The following is a 22,865-nucleotide window of genomic DNA, read 5'->3' as shown; positions in this document are numbered from 1 at the left end:
GAGAAATTAATTAAAATAATAGTATTTTTTAAAAATCTGTAAATAAATTTATGATGACGTAATCAATCATTTTGAATTAAAAGGACACAAATTAAAATAGTTGAACACAATTGCTTGTACCTAATGAGGAAATACTAAAAATGATAAAATCAAGTTTTACTAGTAGTATAGTTATGTATTCTTTTGAAATAGCACAAAGTCTGACACATAAAATTTACTTTTAAGAATATATTAGTGGTAAATTATCAGATTCATAATTATGAGTACAAATGAATTATATACATATTTGTATAAAATATTAGAACATAGGTATAATAATAATTTGTCTACTCATTAAGGCTTGGTTAAAAATGGCAAACTAGAAAATAGAACATCTCAAACTACTAAACATAAAAACATAATGATTATTTATTGACAGTGAACTATGTTTAAGAAGCACATCACTGAGCAGGAAAAGGGCTACACGGTGGCAGTGGAAACAATAGCATTTTGGTTGCGGAGCCAAGTGTATGCATGTAAGAACAGGTGTGTAGGAAAAATCTGAGAGAACTCATAAATATTCTTTGCAGGTGGCACAATTATGAATGACTTTTCTCTTTTTGTTGCTTTGTTTTGCCATTTTTATAATATTAACATGATACTTATGTAAATATCAATTTAAAATTATTTAAAACTGTATATAGTTGGATGGGTGTACTGAGAATTTGTATAGTCTACTTACAAATGTCTCAACCATGATGGGAAAATGGTAAATCTAAAAATAGCAAGATGTTAGGCATGCGAGAACCTTGCTGTCCTATTGAGGGAAGCATTAAATCAATGCATGGGCTATCAGAATTAAAATAATCACTGTCCCCATGAATAGCGGTCATTTATTTTCCCATCTTAGTAACAATATTTTAACATTAAAGGATAAACTTCCTTTGGCGGAAGATGTAAATGACAAAGCATTGTGGGACATGATCTCTACATATTTACAAGTCAACATTATACAAGTTTGAAAATAAAGATAAATGGGAAAAAAGCTACTCACTCTTGTTGTGTAAGCAGCTTCTGGGTCATCTTCTAGAACACGTGAAAGTCCAAAATCAGAAACTTTACACACCAAATTGCTGTTGATTAAGATGTTCCGAGCAGCCAGGTCTCGGTGAACATAGCCCATATCTGAGAGGTACTTCATGCCAGATGCTATCCCCCGAAGCATCCCCACGAGCTGGATGACTGTAAACTGGGCATCATGTTTCTAAGAAGTATTTCAAATGTATAATTAAGATGTGTTGCATCTCTTAAAGATATATCGGTTAAAATCTCACATTCTGAATGGTAACAATACTGACGATACATTTTAGTGTTAAGCACTTCTGTGCAAAAAGATACGTAACTAAATGGATATAAGGCTAAAACAAAATAGCATAGGTGCTGCATTACTAAATACTATGTAACAAGAAATACCTTAATTATTTGACTTCAAGTTCAAACCTGAGCTACCTTTTTGTTTATGTGACATACTAACTCCTCAGAAATGTTCAATTTGAGAACAACAAAATGAAGTGGATCCTGTGCTATAGGATTTTATTTATCTGTTCAAATGTTCATTTTTCTTTCTAGTTTTTTGAATATTTCATTAATTGCTTCAAATAAGGTGCATGTTAAACTTAAAAAAATATTTACTGAAATATATTTTCTACCTGACCTTTAATTGTAGAGTATAAAACAGGAAGAAATAGGACATAAAGTTGGAGCTCTGGATTTAGAATAGATTCCATTTTTTTTGGATTAAAGTAGAAATACATGGTTTAGATGATAGGTAAATGGAGAAATAGATATATACATACATTCATACACACATGCAAAATTACATGTGTGGTTTTATCTACATGAACAATATTTTTATGTTTTCATTTTTATTATTTTTGTTTAATTATAGTTGTCCTGCCTTTTCCCCCATTGCTCTTCCCCGCCCTGCCCCATTGCACCCAAACCCAGCTCCCACAATAATATTTTAAAAGAAAATTATTTTGATTTAAGAACTTCTGGACAAAATGGAGACATAGGTAGGTATCCTTTGCTTCCTCATATAATGAAAAGAAGGGCAACAACAAATTTAAAAACAAAAACCGACCAGAACTGCCAGAAAATTGAACTGTATAGAAGTCTGACAACCAAAGAGTTAAAGAAGAAATATTCATCCAGACTGGTAGGAGAGGCAGAGACAGGCAGCCAGGGCAGAGAGGATGTGTGGCAAAGCGATGGCTGGCAGACCTGGTGGTTCTACATTTGTGTGCAGAAAAATAGGGAGGAACAACTGGGGACTGAGACAGACTGTGCAACACAAGTTTCTAGTTATAGGAAACTCAAGTCTCAAAACCTCTGGCTATAAAATCATGTGCGGGTTGTGGTGGTAGGAGAAACTCACAGTCTCACAGGAGAGTTTGTTGGAGAGACCCAACATATGTAAACCCACCCACGTGGGAATCAGCATTAGAAGGGCCCAATCCTCTTATGGGTAGCTGGGGAAGAGATGGAATGTGGGGAGAGAACTGAGCAAGAGGAATTGTTACCCCCACAGACAGCACCACAATACAGCAAAATGGATAGCCCCACCCTGGCAAATACTTATGGCACTGCCTCTTACAATGTAATAGGCACCAAGATAAAGAAATATGGCCCAAATGAAAGAACAGAGAAAAACTCAAGAAAAAATCTGAGACAAGGAGATAGCTAATCTATCAGATGCAGAGTTGAACATACTGGTGATTAGGATTCTCACAGAAATGATTGAGTATAGATGCAAAATAGAGGAAGAAGTGAAGGCTATACAAAGTGAAATAAAGGAAAATGTACAGGGAACCAACAGTGAAAGGAAGGAAACTGGGACTCAGATCAATGATTTGGAACAGAAGGAAGAGATAAACATTTAACCAGAACAGAATTAAGAATTAAGAATTCAAAAAAAATGAGGATAGGCTTAAGGAACCTCTGGCATAAGTTTAAAAACAATCCAACATCCAAATCATAGGGGTGCCAGAAGAAGAAGAGGAAAAGCCAGAAATTAAAAACTAATTTGAAAAAAATTATGAAAAAACAACTTCCCTAATCTGGCCAAGGAAATAGACTTCCAAGAAGTCCAGGAAGCTCAAAGAGTCCCAAAGAAGTTGGACCCAGGGAGGAACACACCAAGGCACATCATAGTTAAATTACAGAAGATTAAAGATAAGGAGAGAATCTTAAAATCAGCAAGAGAAAAGGAGAAAGATACCTACAAAGGAGCTCCCATAAGACTATCAGCTGATTTCTCAAAAAAGACCTACAGGCAAGAGGGGGCTGGAAAGTATTCCAAGTCATGAAAGGCAAGGACCTACATCCAAGATTATTCTATCCAACAAAGCTGTCATTTAGAATGGAAGGGGAGATAAAGAGCTTCCCAGATAAGGTCAAGTTAAAGGAGTTCATCATCCCCAAGCACTTATTATATGAAATGTTAAAGGGACTTATCTAAGAAGAAGAAGATCAAAACTATGAACAGTAAAATGACAACAAACTCACAACAACAACTGAACCTTAAAAACAAAAACAAACTAAGCAGGCAACTAGAACAGGAACAAAATCACAGAAATTGAGACCACATGGAGGGTTACCAGAGGGGAGGGGAGGGGCAAAAATGGGGGAAGGTACAGGAAAAGGTACAATAAGAAGCATAATCAGTAGGTACGAAATAGACAGGGGTAGGTTAAAAATAGTATAGGAAATGGAGAAGCCAAAGAATTGTATGTGTGACCCATGGACATGAACTAAGGGGAGGTAGTGCAGGAAGGATGGGAGTGCAGGAAGGAGGGGAAAAAAGAGGGGAAAAATGGGACAACTATAATAGCAAATCAATAAAATATACTTTAAAAAATAAAACAAAATAAAGAATATTATTATGATTTAATTAACTATTTTGAAAAGTATATTTTTGAAATGTGTTTAGGAAAATAATTTCTAATAAAATTTATATTTGGTTCACAAATATTAAAATTAATAATTTCTCATTCATACAAAATTTAGAAATTTTCTCCATGATAATGAATTGTACTGTTTATCCATCTATCTATCTATCTATCTATCTATCTATCTATCTATCATCTATCTATCTATATCTATCATCTCTATTTATATAGTGGTAAAAGCACACTGACGATAGGGTCTGTGCCTTTCTTTAGTTCTTGCAGTGACTAGTGATTAACAGTGTAAAATTTTTGTATTTTTATCATATTTGTTCCAAAATGGCATCTCTAAGTTGTGGATACTTTAGTATTATAACACAAGATTATTTTTTGAGTGGATGGCACTATGTGAGAGATAAACGGTCTTTTATCATGTAGCAGTCTCAGATTACTTTAAATAAAGAAGAGGGAGTATTTCTTATATCGATGTTATCTGTCTTACTTCAGGGTTACTTTTCATTGTTATTTTAACTGATGCAAATTTTGGCAATATGAAAAGGCTGAAGAAGACTGAACACTTTTGTTTAAAATATATAAACCATTAACATTTGGATGCTTCAAGATAAAGATTCCATCTTGCAGTCTTTCTCTTGCTACTTAGTCTCAGCAAATTTCAGTTCTATCTTGAACTCTGATTATCTAATTGTTTGGCAAAATATCAGAGGTTGTTTCCAATATTTTCAGTAATTCATTCATATTACATATGTGTGTGCGTAGATAAATAGAAAGAAATATGAGATCTATGTGAATGTATATAAAAACCTTCTACTTACACGTAAAAAACTGTCCAAGGAACCATTCTCCATGTATTCTGTGACAATCATAACTGGTTTACCTAGGTATATGGTAAATAAAATACATAATCATCAATAGATCTCAACAAGTATGCAGTAAACATACATAATACACTTTGACACACCTGAGCAATTATATATGCAATGAACATATATAATACATTTTGATGCACCTGAGAAGTTAAAAATTAAAACATTTTTCAAAGTTGCAATTAAAAACTAAATTTCAATAGAAAATAATTTTCTTTTATAAATTGAAGTTTTTTTTTGTTTGTTTTTGTTTTAGAATAAGAGCCCATAACCTCTAAATTGGCTTATTTGGCATGGCTTTCTATGAACACAAAATATGGCTTCCCATGAACACAAACTTTTCTTCATTTTAATCACATTTTAGCTCATCTAAAAAAACAAGTATTTCTGTCTTCAAGCTCAAGATACAACCAATAATTCCACAATCATTTACCTTTTCTAAAGGTATTTACACAGCTATGTGCTAAGTGTTCTCTTGTGCTGGTTAGCCAGAAACAATACTTCAAAGTCCTTCCTTCATGGATTCAACATGTGAATTGTACAAAAAAATGAAGACTAATGATTTTAATCTTTTTATCTGTATCCACTTAATGCATTAAAATTATAAAATCCATGCTATGTTTAAAAGGAAAATAAAATTAAAATTTCTGTTGGTAATAATCTCATAGTAACCATTTTTGAAATATGTGCACTTAAATACCATTAAATCTTTTAACAAGTATTTATATGTATTTAGATAGTAATTATTACATGCAAAATAATGGTTTTAATAATTTTATATATCCTATTTATTTATCATTCTCACATTACACATAAGAAATCTCAGATATATAGAGGATAAAAAATTAACTTAACAGCTCACAGTTAACAAGTTATAAAGCTAAAAAGTTGCAATCTGAATGTACTGTGCTGTTACTTCTGGAAGTTCATCTCGAAAGAAATATTTAAGGTATGAAAACACATTAGACACATAGGCATTAAATATGCTGATGTAAAGATCTACAAATAGAATAAATGTTCAATTATAGGTAATGATTTAATCAATTTTGAATCTCAACTCTATAGTTATTCTGAATTAAAATGACTGAAAACTATTGCACTTTAAACAATTGTTACATAATAATTTTACATGAACCACAGCTGAAACATATAACTCTACATGTATTATGATCACAACTATGAAAATGAGTAATACAAAACAAACATTTTAAATAGAAAAATATATAAAAATTTATGTTTTTGATATATAGGAAACACATAATTTTTCTATTTTTGGAATCATGTAACATTACATTAGTACTTTACATACTTTAAACCACTATATCTTAATTCACATCATCCTATGTATTAGTAATATGTGTTATTCTCATTTTACTGTTTTCTCCACTGAAAACATTGTGAATTTGGGAAACTTGCTGAAGAGGTCACACGATTAGCAGCGGACACCCAACATAGTTGTCTTTTGTTTCAAACCCTACAAGTATTACCACACTGTAATGCTCTTCCCTTATTGTTGCTATAATATTGTTTTAACTATGAAACCATCATGTTACAAAAAGGAGGAAAAGAACTCTTCCTTCACGTGTAGAAAACCTGAGTTAAGACTTGATTAAGTACTGATGTAAGACCTTGAGCAAATAATATATATATTTTTTGCAAATACCTATGCACACCTAATTTGTGAGCATGCATATTTTTTTCCTCATAAGATCCTTCTATATCACGCAGTTTGGTTTGCCATTCTTATGATAGAAAACAGCTTTCTTTGATTTGTTCCTTTCATAGGTGCAAACTCTTAATTCATACTCTTTTGTGAATTATGCATTAGTACTGTGGAGGTTAAAATTCCTACATTTAGTACTTGACCGTATTCCAAGTTGTATATCTTATTTATTAAGAGGTGACAAAAATTTAAATTTTATAAAATTTCTTCAATAATTCTATATGTGTAACAATCAATTGATACCTCAATCTCTTTTCCATTAACAGAGTGATTTAGTTATATAGAGTAACACGTTATATGTGATAATGCCTGAAACCTCATTTTAGCCAAAACTTTAAGCCTCAAGAACTTCTTCAAAATTCTAATTGAGCTTTGATTTGAAAATATTAAAGAAAAAAGAGAAGTTTCAGCATTTCCCTGGAAACCTCCCTCTCCTGATATGGAAAATTAAATGCCTAAAACTGATTCAAAAGATCTGACCTGAAATGAGGTGAATGGTAAATGAATGTGTGTGTGAATGAATGAAATTCACATCCACATTCTCTATAGATAACTATAAATTTGTTTGTCTCTTTTTAACACAGTTTTATGAAGAATAATATTTATCAGAATTCAGTGCATACCATGAATGTAGTCACAGATATTTTGTCTCATGCAGCAACTCTTAGCTACAATGGGCAATTATTGGGTTTGTATTCAGAGCTACCCAAACCTTCGCTGGTCTCTCTTCCCCTGGATGCCAGCCTTATGACCACTTCATGTCTCGTTAACATGTCTAGTAAAATGTTTGGCAAGGGAAATAAAAGTAGCTGAAAAATCAAACCAGTCAATTAAGACAAAGTCTCATGACCATGCAGAAACCGGATCAGGCTGTATTTAGCTCTATAATTTAGGTATTTATAAACACATCAGTTTAAATGGTCAAGTCTAAAATATGCTTTCCATTAAGCTCAAAGATTCAGCAAACCCAATGTACAGACAAAGAGTAAACAGAATCACAAATATTCTACCTTGGGAAGCAGTATCTTTACTTGGTTTCCCTTGTGATTTTGATTATGATGAATGTGGTTAAAGGAAGAGATGTAATACTGGAGAAAACTTGTTCTAACATATGTGAAATATAGTTGTAAGTAATAAAATACCAGCTCATCTTCACATGATGCAATGTAGTTCTATTTAATTTTGCATACTCGTCATGAGTATTTTCATTTAGAAGAGAAATTGTCACAACTGTAATAGCATAAACAATGTAATATAATTTTTTAAAAATTAAAAATATTCTTCTAATTAAAAAAAAGAGCCTACAGAGATTCTAAAATACATCTGAGAATACATACTGAATACATGAAAGTATTGACCGGCTGAAATAAAATTTAATCAAAAATTAGAAAAATAAGATTTGCAGTAGAATTTTGCTTTTGTTTTAAAAATCATTTGAATATAGATAAAATCATATTTTTACAACTAAAGGCTTAAGGGAAGCATATCAATTTCTTATAATAGTTCACTTCCCCAAATATCCCTACTGGCTCAGAGATATTACTAATCACTGAACCATTGTTAGACAAGAGGGGAAGAATGTGATTCAAAATGTGTAAGAACTCCAGGTTCAAGACTATTTCATCACATGTTTCTAATGACCTTTTCTATAAAAAGAGCAGCACAATTAATGTGATATATAGCAATATCTAGAAAATTTTATTGCAATATCAAATAAGTGTTACTTTAAAATATTTTTATGAAAACAAAAATGATCAATACTGAAATTTACAAATCTTGAAATTTAATTCATTTCTAAAAGAAATACTATTAACTTCTACTAACAGTTATTGTGATTATATATACATGTCTTATTTCCAAAAGTCTTAAACACACTCTATTATGTGTGATTTATAAAATCAAAATATTTGACCTTAGCAACACACACTCATTATTATTACCATGTAATCATAACCAGGGTGGAAGCAGAAAAGCATAAGCAGAAAAAAGGAAATTGAAGAAAATTGACAAAATATGCCTCACTATCTCCAGGAAGGAAGTCTTGGATCATCTTTGATTAGAAAGAAAGGTATTGGTTATAGATTTTTCAGGCGCCATAACTAACTGACTGATAGAAATATTGTGCTGCACTGAATTAAAGTATTTCCTGTTAGTTTTCCATTAATTTATGTAAAATACAGGACAATCTTCAAAATTTTATTTTAATCAAGACTATTTTTGTTAAGGATGATCCTTATTATATCTACTGCTGGATGAGTTACTGAGGACAGGGGCCAACTTAATTTTACCTGTAGTTCTGTATTCAGCACTTAGTAGAATACTACTTACAATTGATCATCTTGTCTGTCACCTCAGGCTGGCTAAGGATAGTTTCTGTCTTCAAAATGAGGCTAAAAAGTGCTTTCTCCAACTCCTCCTTAACCAACTATACACTTCCAATGTTTACACATCAAATGTTTTGCACTCAGCTGACTAAATTTTTTAAATTTATTCATGCTAACTTGAAACAAATTCAATACTTTAAAGACAGGAATGATGTTTCTGTTATTCCATGTAGATCTGATTTGCTCCATAAGTGCAGTGACAGTTAATGAATATATTAATCAGAATATGCCCAGTTTTGAAGGGCAGTTTAGTTTTTATTGTTTCAAGCTTTCTATATTTTATTTATTTTTATGTATATAGTAAAAATTAATACCTTAGGAAGTAGTAATAAGTTAAAGTGATAATAGCAGGCTTCTTGTTTCAACTCCTAAGAAGTGTTTATGTTTCACTATTGAATGTAACGTTTGTGAGTTTGTTTGACTTGGGGGGGTGTTTACATGCATTTATCAGCATACATATTTTTATATATGATGTGATAAGAAAACATTTTAAATTAAAATGTGTGCTTATGTTCTGGGTTTATTGAGATTGGTGTATTCTTTTCTATTTATTAATGTTGTGACTTTCTTGAAATCTAAATATTGAATCAACTTTGCATTCTTAGAATAACCCATACTAGGGCATGATATAGTATTTTTCAGTACATTGCTAGGCATGGCTTTATAATAACTCCGATGTTATTGAACTTGTGTTAATGTGTTAACACTGATCCATTATTTTCCTTTTGCTAATATTCTTATGTGGGTTGGTATCAACATTATCACTAGCCTCGTGATTTAAAGGTGTTTCTATTTTCCCTTTCTGCCAGAGTTTGTGTAAAAGATCAGAAATACTAAGATAGTATACAAGTAGTAGTTATATTTCTTCTTCATTTAGAATAGTTACTGGATGTTTTAACTGGCACTTTCTAAGGTCAGTCCTTGGGCACATGCAAGTCATAGTCTGACAAATTTTTTAGGTTCAGTCTCATCTTTTAAAACTATAAAAAACTCATTCTATCTAAATGATTAAGGGGAATATGCAACACATTCTTTTGTAATTCATACAGGAACAACTCAACAAAGAGATATACGTTCCAGAAGCTGGAAGGATTTTTTTCCTTAAGATTTTCCACCAGAAGGTGAAAGGAAGGGGAAAGGACTAGTCAAAGAACCTGTATGAATGACCATGGACATGGACAGCAGTGTGAGATTTCCCTGCTGGGAGAGGGAAGAGGGAAAAAATAGGGACACCTGTAATAGAGTAACAATAAAATGTTAAAAATAGAAATAAAGAAATAAAAAGGAATAAAATAAAAGTGGTCAAACGGTTTAAAAAAAAGAATATGACATGGAGAATAGTACCCTTGATTAAGTGCTGAAGAAAACTTTTGAAGAGAAGCAAACAGAAAACAGCCAGAATTTGGCATTGTCACTAAGGAATGGCATGTTATTCCAGTAATGTTTGTCATATGTGGAGAAGATAGAAAGGTGGGAACAAATAAATAAGTTTGTTTTTGCATGTGTAAAGTGGATGTGTGCACAAATATAGAAATGTGTTCATTATAAGAAATCATCTTAATATTCTGCTTATGCCATTCCTTAATAATGCAAGTTTATAGTTAGGTTGCATAGTGTTTTTTAAAATTTTCAGTAAATAATTCCTCCCCAAATAACAATAAAAACATGACAGTCATGTCTAGTATACTTCCTTCTGTTTCACTAAGTGAAAAGTGGCCAATGCAGGTCTTTTTGGAGCCTGAACATTGTTTGACTAATGGTGTGATGGCAGAAATATCAAACATTTGCTTTAGAAAAGTTCCATCTTTTTGAACTTCAACTAAAATTGATAGCACATGCTAGTGCCAGACTCTGAGGAGAGATTGCGCCCTCAGCTTTCTGCTACTTTGAGATCAGAGACTCTCTCACCTTCTCTTGTGTAAGAGCATCAGGCTCAAAATGTACCATTAAAATTGTTTATGACTCAATTTAAATAATTGAAAATATTGTAATTAAATAAACGGCTTTCTCTAAATGAGTTGCAAATATTACATTATAATAGCCTTCATACTTCAAAGCACATATTTATTAGCAATAATAAAAAGATTTATCTTTGAACAAAAAAAAAAGGAATTGCTTTTAAGCATTTCCTTCTGAACTGCAGATTAACTGGTAAAAATCTCAAACTCACTAGAAGTGGTAACTTAGATTTTCATGGCTTTATCCCATGTAATAAACTATTTTTATGTAGTCTTAATTGATCTTAAAGTATCTTAAAATAGTAAAATAGAACTGCTATTTTCATATTTCAAGTGAAGAAAGTGAGTCTCTGTGAGTGGTCTGATGAGAGGTCTTGTCATCAGTCTGGTTGAGTCAGGACTTGAATTTTGATCCTCTCATTATTAATCTAAACACCAATTGTATTTTTTCTTTAAATATAATTTTTCTCATTGAATTATAAGCTCTGTATCACTTTAGTTGTGTGTATGTATGTGTATGAGTGTATTTGGACTTCAAAGGTAGATTGTGTTAGCCATTATATAATCTCAAGAGACAAAATAATAGAAGTAGATTGAATAATTTCTTCTGGTGACATTACTGTCTTATTTTTATGTTAAATGCAACATATTAATTTTATTCTAAGGCATTTCTATCTTCTCTCAGGTGTTACAGAGTGCTAAACTTAGAGCTTTTAAATATGCCACTGAAGAAGCTCAAAATCTAATGTGTGGTCTGTAATACCTGCACTGTGAGATGACTAGGAATTATAACTTCAGATTTCGCAGCTTCTTACATGCCCATTTGACCAGGGAGATAGATCAAATTTAGAACTTTCACCGTAACAATAAGGCAGCTGTAATCCATATTAAAGTTACAGAATCAAACTTGAAAAGTCAGTAAATGCATATTACCAACAATATTTAAAGGTTATACTTTTCTCAATGCATTTGTTCCCTGCATTTTGGTTCGAGGATTGATTTATGGATTTCTTTGTTAAGTGACCATAATTTATATTTGATTATTTCATTTTTATATCTCAATAAAACCTGCCAAAATTATTATAGTTTAATGTTGCTTATCACTCAGTAAATGAGTTATAAGAAGCAACTAGTAAAATATAACAACCTTTCTTCAAGAATTCTTAACACTGGAAGCAAAAAAAAAAGCCTCACACTTGGTAGTAAATGAGAGGCTATCAGTAAGTTTCAATGTAAACCTAATATTTATTTTAATAGTTATGTGCATCTTATGTTTTCTTAGTTGTAGGTATTGGAGAATTGGGTGATAATTCTGCCCCTGTTAAAATGTAGTCATCTCCTCCATTGCTCCCTGAGTGCCTAAGTGGTTACACAATTCCACTTTGAAACATGCATTCAGTACATGAACCAACACTGAAGAAAGTCTTATTGGTAGCAGACAACATTCTTTTATTTATTTTTTATTCATTCATTCACTCCCTCACTCATTCAATCAATATTTTATCCCTGAACATTGGTAAATTAAGAACCTATTATTGATCCAGGTTCTGTTTTAATCACTAATTATCAAATAACATGGATCTTGGATTCTATAAGAGTTTACATTTTGTTTTAGTTCTTCAAGTTTATTAATTACCCCCAGACAGTTTTTGAAAAAATTTGAGGGATATCCTGTTATATTAAAAATTTTATGGAAAATAATTCAGGTTATAAAATAATAAGTCAAATGCAATGATAAAAAGTAGAAAAATATTTTTGTCTAGAATTGATGAAAAAGGTGAAACCAACAGATCAAGTTCCTAATGCCACATCTAACACTTTCTAGTTAGACACGCTGCTTGTTCTTTAGTTATCATTTGTTAAAATGTAAAATTACATCATTTCTAATTCACAGGATAGTAGTAAGTATAAAATAATCTCCACCATAGTACAATGGTGGACACATAATAGTCAACTCATAAAGAAAAGGTTGTAAAAATTGAGAGTTAAAAGAAGAATGGCTACATAAGTTTAAATGCATTTCCCCTCCCAGTGGGGTTGAAGATAGAAGACCAGCGACATGGTAGGGATGCTGTTGGGCAGAATAATGGCTAATTGACTCCGAAAGCACCATGGAGACACCATTCTATCCCATGTCAAGTACTTTGATCAACCCTGAAGGAACAGAGGATTCATACTTTTCCCCGGTCCTTACTATTACAATGGTGTTTTGATTATCAATTAAAAAATTTTAAGATTTTTGTGTCAGAAAATATTTCAGTGTTGCTAGTAGTATGCCCTAATTTTTGGTAGTATGGAGGAAAATTATTCTTATATGACTTAATATAGCTTTTACTTTATGATTAAGTTCTCTTACATTGCTAAATTCTTAATCCCATTTATTATATAAGAAAACTCTAAAGGATATGAAAGTATACTGCAATTATATTGTGCTTTTCTGAGGAAGAAATCACCTTTTTAGTCACACTAAAATGCGAATAGGTATTACTGCCATTAGGAAAGTGCTCTGTGTAATGTTAAAGAAGAATATCAGTATAAAAATATAATGTGTAATGTCTATTGGTAACCACAAAATATGCAAATGTGGTGCCAATGAATTAAAGATGCCAAATTCCCTGCTATGTTGCCTTTCATTACAAACCTAAAGAGTTTGCTGCCAATTTAGCTTATTCTTCATTTTGGGCTCTAAAATCTTAAGGAAAAAAATCCCGGAGCGTTCTCAAGAGCTTTTCATTGGGATTGGAGCCAAAAATCACATAGTTTCCTCATGGGATTCCTTTTGAGTCTGGCTGGAGAAACTATCAAGGAAATAATTCAGATCTCTATCACAGGCTGTGAGCTCGAGCTTCCACAGACAAGTCAAGAATCCATCTGGGACTGTAGATCAGAATTGTTTGAAATCCACAGACAACCAAGAAACTGCCTTGGGTCCAATGTGGTCCCAATCTTTACAGCTCAGAAGTATTCCACAAAGTCCCATAATTTCCCTAAAGCCAGTATGCGGGGGCGGGGAGGGGGCTTGGTAAAGATCTGGAAGCTTAAATAAAACTGGTGAACAATAAAAGAAATGACAGCTAGCTGGGAGTTCCTGACAATTTCTGTCCAAATTGAATCATTGTTGTTTCTTGCAACTCTACATAACAGAAAGTTCTAGACAATTCATTTTGTCCCTATTTTTTAATCAGCGTGTGTTAATAGAACCCAATGGTTAGCTCCTAAACATTTTAAGGTTTTTTAAAGATCATTGTTAATATAATACTAGTTAAATATCTGCTTTTCTGTCAAAGAAAGGTATAATATTGTTAAACCAGTCTTTTGTTAGAACTGTTAGATACTTATAAAAAAATCAAATTCTTAAGTGATTCAAATCAGGTTTAAATGACCTCTGCTCAACATACACAAATGTTGATCTTACAACTTTACTTACTTTTAGTAACAACTCCTTCCAGTCTAATAATATTGGGATGGTCAAATTGTCCCATAATGCTTGCTTCTCCCAGGAAGTCTCTTCTTTGCTTTTCAGTGTAGCCCACCTTCAAGGTCTTGATGGCCACTGAAATCTCTTTTTTGGATGGGAGTTTTAAGCGACCACTGCACACCTCTCCAAATTCACCTGTTTGAATGCAAGAGAACAAAACAACAACAAAAATGTGTAATAAAAACTAATAGCAATTATTCCCTCATAACAGTTTCATTCAAAATATTTATACCTTTGGTTTTCAGATGTACGCTTCAAATCATTTTGGAAGCTGGTAATCTAACACTCCCTAAGACCTTCCAGGCATCCACACTCTAGTAGTAAATGGACCTTGTGATAAGCCTCATATATTTTGAAGTAGCACATAGAATAATGCAATATAAAAGAATAAGAAGACTATACCTATGAGACTTTTCACTTCTTCTTCTCATAGCTACCACTTCCTCAAGAAATCAACAGACCAGCACAAATGTTATGCATTGTGCATTGGATTAAATTTCAGATTTTTTAACTATTCTGTTTTTATTAAGAGGGATGATTTAACTATATACACTTGAACTCTCTGAAAATGAAAAGAAAAACATCTGCTATCAATACATTTTATTTAAGCAGCGCTATACTACATTACTGACAGACTAGTTGTAAAGTACTCTGGGCTTCTGGAAGGAGAACAATAATACAACAATATCAAATAAACAATACTACATTTTAATCTATGAAGTTACTGTGGAGATATTTTCTTAGATTGAATGTCTTCAAAAAGTTTGCCTTAAATGAACAATTAATCCAGAATTTGTTTACTATAAAGCATTGCTGGCTTTTAAATAGTGTAATGCAATTGGTAGAACATTACCTAGAACTAGTTTGAGCACTATCTTCATATACGTTGTCATTGAAAAGATTTGCTCTTTCAGAAGATTTTTAGCTACCTGAGAGCAGAGACCCTTTACATTCATTTCTCTGTCCCCACTGCCGCCATGGTAATAACCACAAAGTAGCGCTATGTATATCATGCTCTGTATTCATGAAGAAGTCTTAATGTTGTGTGGATTATTACTCGGTTTTATAAAATGTTGAAAATATTTTTGAAATATCAAATAAGAAGTCCTTCTGAAAAAGGTTAAAATACATGCTCAATTTTTAGAATGTCTGAGGAATGGAATAACATTCTTGGTCCTGTCTTCTCACTGCGACCTTTTGTATGAGCTTCAGGCCCCGTTCACTGGTCAGCCAGAGAGAAGATGTCACTGAGTGCAATGTTTCTTTAATTTTTTGCCCAAGAAAGTGGTTTGTCCCACAAAAGCAGCAAGTTGCCCTATTTATTTACTAGCTCATCACTAAAAATGACTTGATTCTCTCCAGGAAGCTCTAAAGTTCCCCAGACATAAGACTTACTTAGGAATCCAGACTCACCCCTATTTTCAAAACAATGACATAGGCTGTAACTTTTAAAATTTACTTAAGCTCCAGAAGCAGTTATTCATACATTATTTAATAACTACTCATCGACTGGCACCAGTGTGATAGACACTGTGAGAAGCATAGATGTAATGGCAAACAATGTAGAACTAATTTCTCTCCTTTGAGGAAATATAGGGAATACAGCAAATTCTGTAGCTAGAGTGTTCCATAGTATGATAGGGAGAATCAGAGCCAGAACATGAGACTAGTCATGAGTCTTTCTAAATCCAATGGAGAATATATCATTATAGATGTGTATTAGGAGGAGAAATTATGATGCAAAGTAAATTATTGCTAGAATTTGTAAAAAGAGGAAGAATTTCTATCCTTACACAGGGCTGTAAGAACCATCCCAGAACTCCAGTTTACTTTGTAAACATTAATTTTAGACAACTTATAAGGAGGCACTCATACTGAATTTTCACTTTCTGAAAGTTTTGCCATTATCATACGCCACCATGTCATAATTAGTCATGTTTTAAATTGGGATGCCACCACCCTTTATGCTAACCGACAAGTCACTTGTCAGTTTACAGGACAGACAGTACAGAGTGTGGGATGGAGCATGGATTCTGGAATCGAATCATCTAGAGTCTAATTCTGCCTCTGTCACGTGGTTTTGAGTGAGTGCCTTAATCTCTCTGTGCTTTTGTTTCCTTATCTATTCTATAGGAACCACAAACTGTGTCTTTAACAAGGATTTCATTCAGTTGAAGGAAATAATGTATGTAAAGCACTTAGAAAAGTGCCAGGCACATAGTAAATGCTAAATGTTAATCACTATTTTCCTCTTGAGTTCAAATCTGTTCTAAGAAGAATAAGTTATTGATTTACCTCTCAAGAGTTAGATCAAACTGAAGAATAAATATAAAAGTGCTTTCAAAATGTCAAATACTGTTTTAATGTAAGAAGAGATGGTTGTGATAAGGAGGGTAATAGCAAGATTAATCTCATATTATATTGGGCATGTATTTTAAAGGGGAACATTTTGTAAAACAACCTCCCTAGGGAGATCAAAGAGAAGAGTTTGAATTCAAGTGGGCCAATTACAGTTCTTTCCCTGTTCTCATTGGGATAGCTCCACATATGCACAGACATTTCTACCTTCAAAGTCCAGAAAGTGGTATTTCAGTAATGCTAATGTTTAAAATTATAAAATTTAGAAGTATTATTATTATATGATATTAGAAATGGTCACCAATATATTATACAAGAAAAGAAATGCCCCATATTACTTTAATTCTTTTTATAAAAACTTAAAAGAACTGTTAAAAATTAACAAAGACTGGGTGAATGTAATGCCTGATTTTCCCATTTAGCCAAGTTTTACATGGTCTTATTCAGCTAACTTTGCACCTATAAGAAAGAAAATTTAGATAATGGGAGATCATTTGGAAAAATATTGCTTGATTTTTAACTTAATAAGTGCAGCAGATTGTTTTTTGAAATAAAGTGTGGTTTATGAGAATTAGACTACTGCATTCTGATTTATTATGCACAGTATAAAATTGCTCAAAGTAACTTTTCCTAGAGAAAAAAATACTTAATTAGGATGACCCTCTGCACTAGTCTCAAAGCCCATTCTCCTTCTACTGTTTTAAATAAAAGAATCATAACAAAAATATACAAAGAACAAGTTGGTATATCAGCAAAGCACTACACATGAGTTATCAAATTGATCCTCACAAAAGTTTAGAAAAAGTTCCCATTGTGATCATCAATGTATAGCATGGACTTTGAAGTTGGAAAATATAAGATTCTAATTTTGGTTTCCTAATTTATAACTATTTGACCATGGGCTATTCAAATTTTCAGATTTTGTTTCCTCATCTGGTGAAATGAAGATAACAATCCTTATCTACAAAAATAATAAAACTAAATATATGTCAAGGCTTAGCCAAGACTAGGATATAAGTAAATATTTTGTACCTTCAGAACATTTTATTATTTAATTTTTGAAATAATGGTTGGATTATGGAGCAAAATGTAAAATTTGTTATACCCATTTCTTTGTATACAGAAATCCTTGACTGAGAATCAGAGAATTAGCCCATATAGAGTCTTTCTGTATATTTAACTGACTGTAAAATTTCTATCATCGACCCAGATATTCTGCCTTTTAACAGTAGATGATAGTTGCTAATCAGATTCTTGGACAGGGTCATCAATTTTTGTAGATATTTAAAATTTTACAACAAAATGTTTCAAAATCTTGATTTTATAGTTTATCTCGATAATGACAAACCCTTTAAAGGCTAATCAAGACAGGCTAGAATTGAGTGCATATATTATACTAAAATCTTCTAGGAAAAGCATAACTGACCTTGAAGCTACACCTATTTGCAAACCAAACAGGCACTGTTTTGTTGTCTTTAATGTGTCAGATGAGAACATTGGCTGTAAAACCCTGAAAACAGGGTTTTCAAACATCTAATTTTCTAGAAAAAGAAAAAATAAACACCGTATCTGTTCTAGTCTTTCATAAGAGATTATTAAGTGATTTTTTGTATAGGTAGGGCTTTCCCTTTATCTCATTTATCAGGTAACATTTCTAATGAGTGGGTTTTGTTTCTCACCACTGTGTCATAGGGTCTGGCTTTGTGAATGACATCTGCATATCTAACCTTTTACTCATGAAGACAGTCTCAAAATTTCAACATCCCAGTGTGTCTTTCTGGCTTTTTGTACACAAGTGTGTGTTTCCTCCTCTCCGTCTGAGGACTGAGGGTCCTTACGTGGGATATGGTTTTGCAGCTTCCATGATGGAGAGGAGTCTTGGGGGCAACATTTAAAAAATGACCAAAACCCTCTGCACAATGCAGCAGCTCACAAGCATAATTGAACCAATGGAAGGGAGTAATCAATATATAACTCTTTTAATTGAATAAATATAGGTACATGGTAAATTTATTTATTCTTTCTTAAGTCTTAAGAGTGTGAAAAAAAGAAGTAACTCTAGTTTGGTTTTTTTTAATCACTAGCTGAATATTTTAATATTTCCTACACATGTGACTTTTAAAATGATATGACAATGGGAAAGTTATATATTTTTACAATCCTGTAATACATCATCTGTATACTGTATTGTATGTTGACCACCCCAACTTGTCTCCTTCTGGAGGAGAAAATTTGGTAGATTATCATTTTATTTAGATAATATGAATGATTCAGGGTGTCCTTCTGAAATAGTAAGCACTTCTTGAGTTCTAAATACTACTTCAGTGCATAGAAAAAGAATCAGAGAAAATTACATGCATGTTTATATAAAGAAGCTTTGGTTATAAATATAGTAGTTACAGAAAATGTGTTCTGGTATGTTATGCATAAATTCAATGAGCTAATTTTTCAATTTTTCACTCTATTTTCTATATCCACATAACTAGTTTGTATTCATTTTTGGAGTGATATTAAAGAATGAAGTGACATAAAACCATTATTGTATGGTATTGTTTATTTTTACTTTTCAGTATTAATTTTATTGAACTGCACACCGTATGTACTGTGGATGTTTATATTTTATGTCTGAGTGTGTAAAATATTGTTATTTTATACATTTCTATAATTATCATTGAAAATAAGCAACAGCTGTAAACAATCACTCCACGGATATTTACTTATGAATTTAAGGTACAGCTATTTTATGAATAAATGAAAGAGATCTCTGTATGGAAACAAGTTTCAACACAAAAAATACTATATAAAGTTATAGGTAAATAATAAAATGGAGCACTTCACATTATTTAAACTACCCACTGAAAGTAGTTGCCATGAAAATCTGTATTTTTAAACTGTTTCATTCATAATTTGATTTTGTATTGTACAGTTTTTAAATTCCGAGGATTCTAAAATTACCTTTATTCCACAAATCCAAAATGTCACTTAGTGGGTTTATTTAGCGTAAAACCACTTTTATCTTGTTCTCCCTCTTTAGTGAAATGGTCTTTGTGACACTTGATCAGCATAGCCATGGGAGGCCCATGGGAAGCTGGAGCTGCTGCTGATGCCTCTGAAATTCAGTAAATAAAAAGCTGGCCCTTAACTGTGAGTCTGAAGATCTGGCACCTTTGAAATCCTTCAGGTCCATTAAATACTCCATTCATTTGTTGCTTGCCTTTGATCATAAAATCAGATAATATCTTTTTTCATAAAAATATACATACAGTATGGGCCAAAAGTAGGTTTACAGCTGTGAGTATAGAAAACACAGTTTATGCTTGTATTATTATTTATTACTCATTATATTATTTGCCACATGAATGACTGTAAACCTACTTTTGCCCCATACTGTGTATGGGCCTGAGAACCGGAGCAGTCTCTGGGAGGATCATCATTCATAGTTGTAAACTCATGAACAGTGCTCTAGGCTGGCAGTGGGAGTTACTGGGGTGGTTACCTGCTCCAACGACTTTGTCAATGGCTATGTTGGTGGCGTCCAATTCCTTAGCAAACTCATGAACTGCTTGGGCAGGGTCTTCATACGTGTGTGGGTCCACGTAAGTTCTGAGACCTGGGAGTTTCACTATTTAAGGGAAGGATGAAGAAACATTATTGTAGCTGAATTTGTAAATCCTTTGTTGAACAAATTTTATAATATTATTGGTTACAAATAACACTCATTACTATAAAGTGCACCAATCTTTCATTTATTCTGAGATATCACAAAAATCAGTAGACCAAGGTTGGACTAAGTGTTGACCAATGTAATTAAAGGAGTTTCCCATAATAAAACATAAAAAGGAACCACAGTGATCTTTCTCTGCAAAACCTCTAGAAGGAAAATGGACATTCAAAGAGAAGGATTTTAAGGAGGAGAAGGTGGGTCATAATTGTGTAGGTCAGGTGGTAATGCTTCCTTGTAGCACTAGTGAGTGAACTCCATCACCCTACCGCACCTTTATCATTCTACAGAGGGTAACCCAGGATCGATTACAATACCACATCTGACAATAAATGTAAGTTTGTGAAATACCTCTATAAGGTGTAATAATTGCTGCAATTACAGATAAATTAATTGAAGGACATAAAATGGTATGTCTTCTGTCTGACACTATTCTGCTTTTTTCAAAGTACATTCACAATCAAAATCCTCCACAGCAATAACAGGTCTACTTTAAGCTGTGAAGTTTTGTACATATAACATGGGCATTACATGTGTATAGTAATATAGCATCGGTTAACTGAAATCTTGTCATGTAGCTTTTTAGCATAGTTAAAGGCAAATATTCTCTATAGGTTTAATAATGGTTCTAATGAGCTAAATTCCAGACATAAATTATAGTATAGCTTATTGAACACAAATCTTTATAATTATTTATTTAATTATTTTAAACATGGAGATTTTTCATGGTATTCTGTAACCAAAATAGCAAAGACAAAAGATAGGAGAATCATTGTGGATTCTGTTTAATGTTAATAAGGTTCTTATCATTGGGAAAAACAGCTCATATCAGAAGCAATTTGGAATGCTCAATAAACTGTCTTTGAAAGAAAACTAAAATTTTTCAAAGTGAGCTTAAGATCCATTAAAGTACATAAACATGCTTTAACATGAAAAAGAATTGTAATTTAACTCCCATAGTATATGTGCTGATATTGCTGATTTTCTTTTTAATTTTGGTAACATTGGTTAGAAAAAATATTGGTGACATTGTTTTAGCAAGGGACATAGCTGTTTAATGATGATATATATTTTTATTAATCACAGTAGAAGACAGAATCATTATTTTATCCTAAAGTAACAAATAAAGTAAAACCTTATCTTTTCTCATATCTCTTTGTGTTGAAAGAAGCTTTTGGCCAAATTGCAGCCCGATGTTCTGGGACAACTGGAGGCTCCTTTGCGTCAGTGTGGTGGTTTGCATGACGGCGGTGTAGAAACTGTGATGACAGCAGTTGTTCTGAGAGACTTCAGCACAGTGAACATTAGGCCAGTGAGCCCAGGATTTCGGAGCTTGGCTACACATGATCAGCATGTGGTTCTACGGTATGATTTTGTGAATGCCATGGTTACACCGCATAAGAATTTATGCTACTGTAAAGCTATTTCCCTCACTACTTCTTCGGATGACTGAGCTGGGAGGGTGAAGGAGTGAAGGAGGACATAGGAGGAGAACAGCTACCAGTGCTGCTTTTACTTCCTCCTGGTGTTGACACTGACATTGCAAAAGGGGAGCACCTCTGTCTTGAGGCAAAGGGTGGATGGATACTTTGCGAGGACACTGACAGCTTGGGGAGTCAATACCCACAGAAATGGGGAAACCGCAAGTCCTTTGCTCTTGCTTTGGGCAAACTATGTGTGCGATAGCTTCTGAAGTTTTTCTATTTGAACTAGTGCAGCAAAAGTAGTTAGCTAGACATCAAAGAAAAGAAAGTTCTTGAAACTTTGCCATTAAAGGGCCTAATATGGGTGCCTGTTATGTAGCTAGTGTCCCCAAATGTCATCATTAGTCTTTTTATGTAAGAAGGTTTATTCACAATTATTAATATCATTGAGGTTTCCTGGACACAGAATTTTGGGTCAGAAATGATAATGTTTTGAGCTCACAGATCAGTTTACATGTTTTTGCCATTGTTATAAACATTATTGCTTCTTATAAAAACAGGGCAGAGTCACTCTGTAGTGCAGTGGTCTACGATAATTATTACTGCACCAAAACCTCTTCTAGCAGTCAGTAGTAAAACACTCCACTCTTAAAAGAAGCAAACGGATTAAGGAAATCTACCATACTTTCCACCTATCATACAAAGAAAAGCTTTGGAGTAAGAACAGGAAAAGTAACCATAGACATTCTAAAGAATGTTAGGAAATAAAGCCGGGTCAGGTTTTTGTTGTTGTTGTTAAGACGATTTGGTTACATTTTAATATAACCAAATTTAATGTAACCTCACATCAAATGGAGGCTATGATTCTGGTTCAACGAGTTTTGCTTTTTTTTCTAGTAACAGTAAGGTAAAGAAATGGTAACAAAAGAAGAAAATTAGTATTCTTTTTCAAGAACAAAATACTTTAAGAATAAGTTTTCAATAATCCTTTTTTTCTGGTTAACAATTA

The 22,865-nt window shown here is 32.7% G+C and overlaps 1 protein-coding gene across 2 annotated transcripts in view; it reads right to left on the bottom strand.

Moving 5' to 3' along the window:
* The window catches only part of EPHA3 (EPH receptor A3), a 337,528-nt gene that overhangs the window by 45,081 nt on the left and 269,582 nt on the right, over positions 1-22,865 (bottom strand). For both annotated transcript variants that reach the window (XM_037152357.2, XM_037152358.2), the window contains exons 10-13: positions 20,208-20,333; positions 14,303-14,488; positions 4,760-4,821; positions 1,034-1,243 (exon numbers count right to left, since the gene is read on the bottom strand). In XM_037152357.2, coding sequence (XP_037008252.2) covers positions 1,034-1,243; positions 4,760-4,821; positions 14,303-14,488; positions 20,208-20,333 — 584 coding nt within the window. The remainder of the gene's footprint in view (positions 1-1,033; positions 1,244-4,759; positions 4,822-14,302; positions 14,489-20,207; positions 20,334-22,865) is intronic.

This window comes from Artibeus jamaicensis, unplaced genomic scaffold (assembly GCF_021234435.1).
Source record: "Artibeus jamaicensis isolate MK-2021 breed Jamaican fruit bat unplaced genomic scaffold, CSHL_Jam_final contig_3113, whole genome shotgun sequence".
NCBI classification, from domain to species: Eukaryota; Metazoa; Chordata; class Mammalia; order Chiroptera; family Phyllostomidae; genus Artibeus; species Artibeus jamaicensis.
Note: the sequence above shows the minus strand (reverse complement) of the source record. Positions and strands in the feature narration are given on the sequence as shown.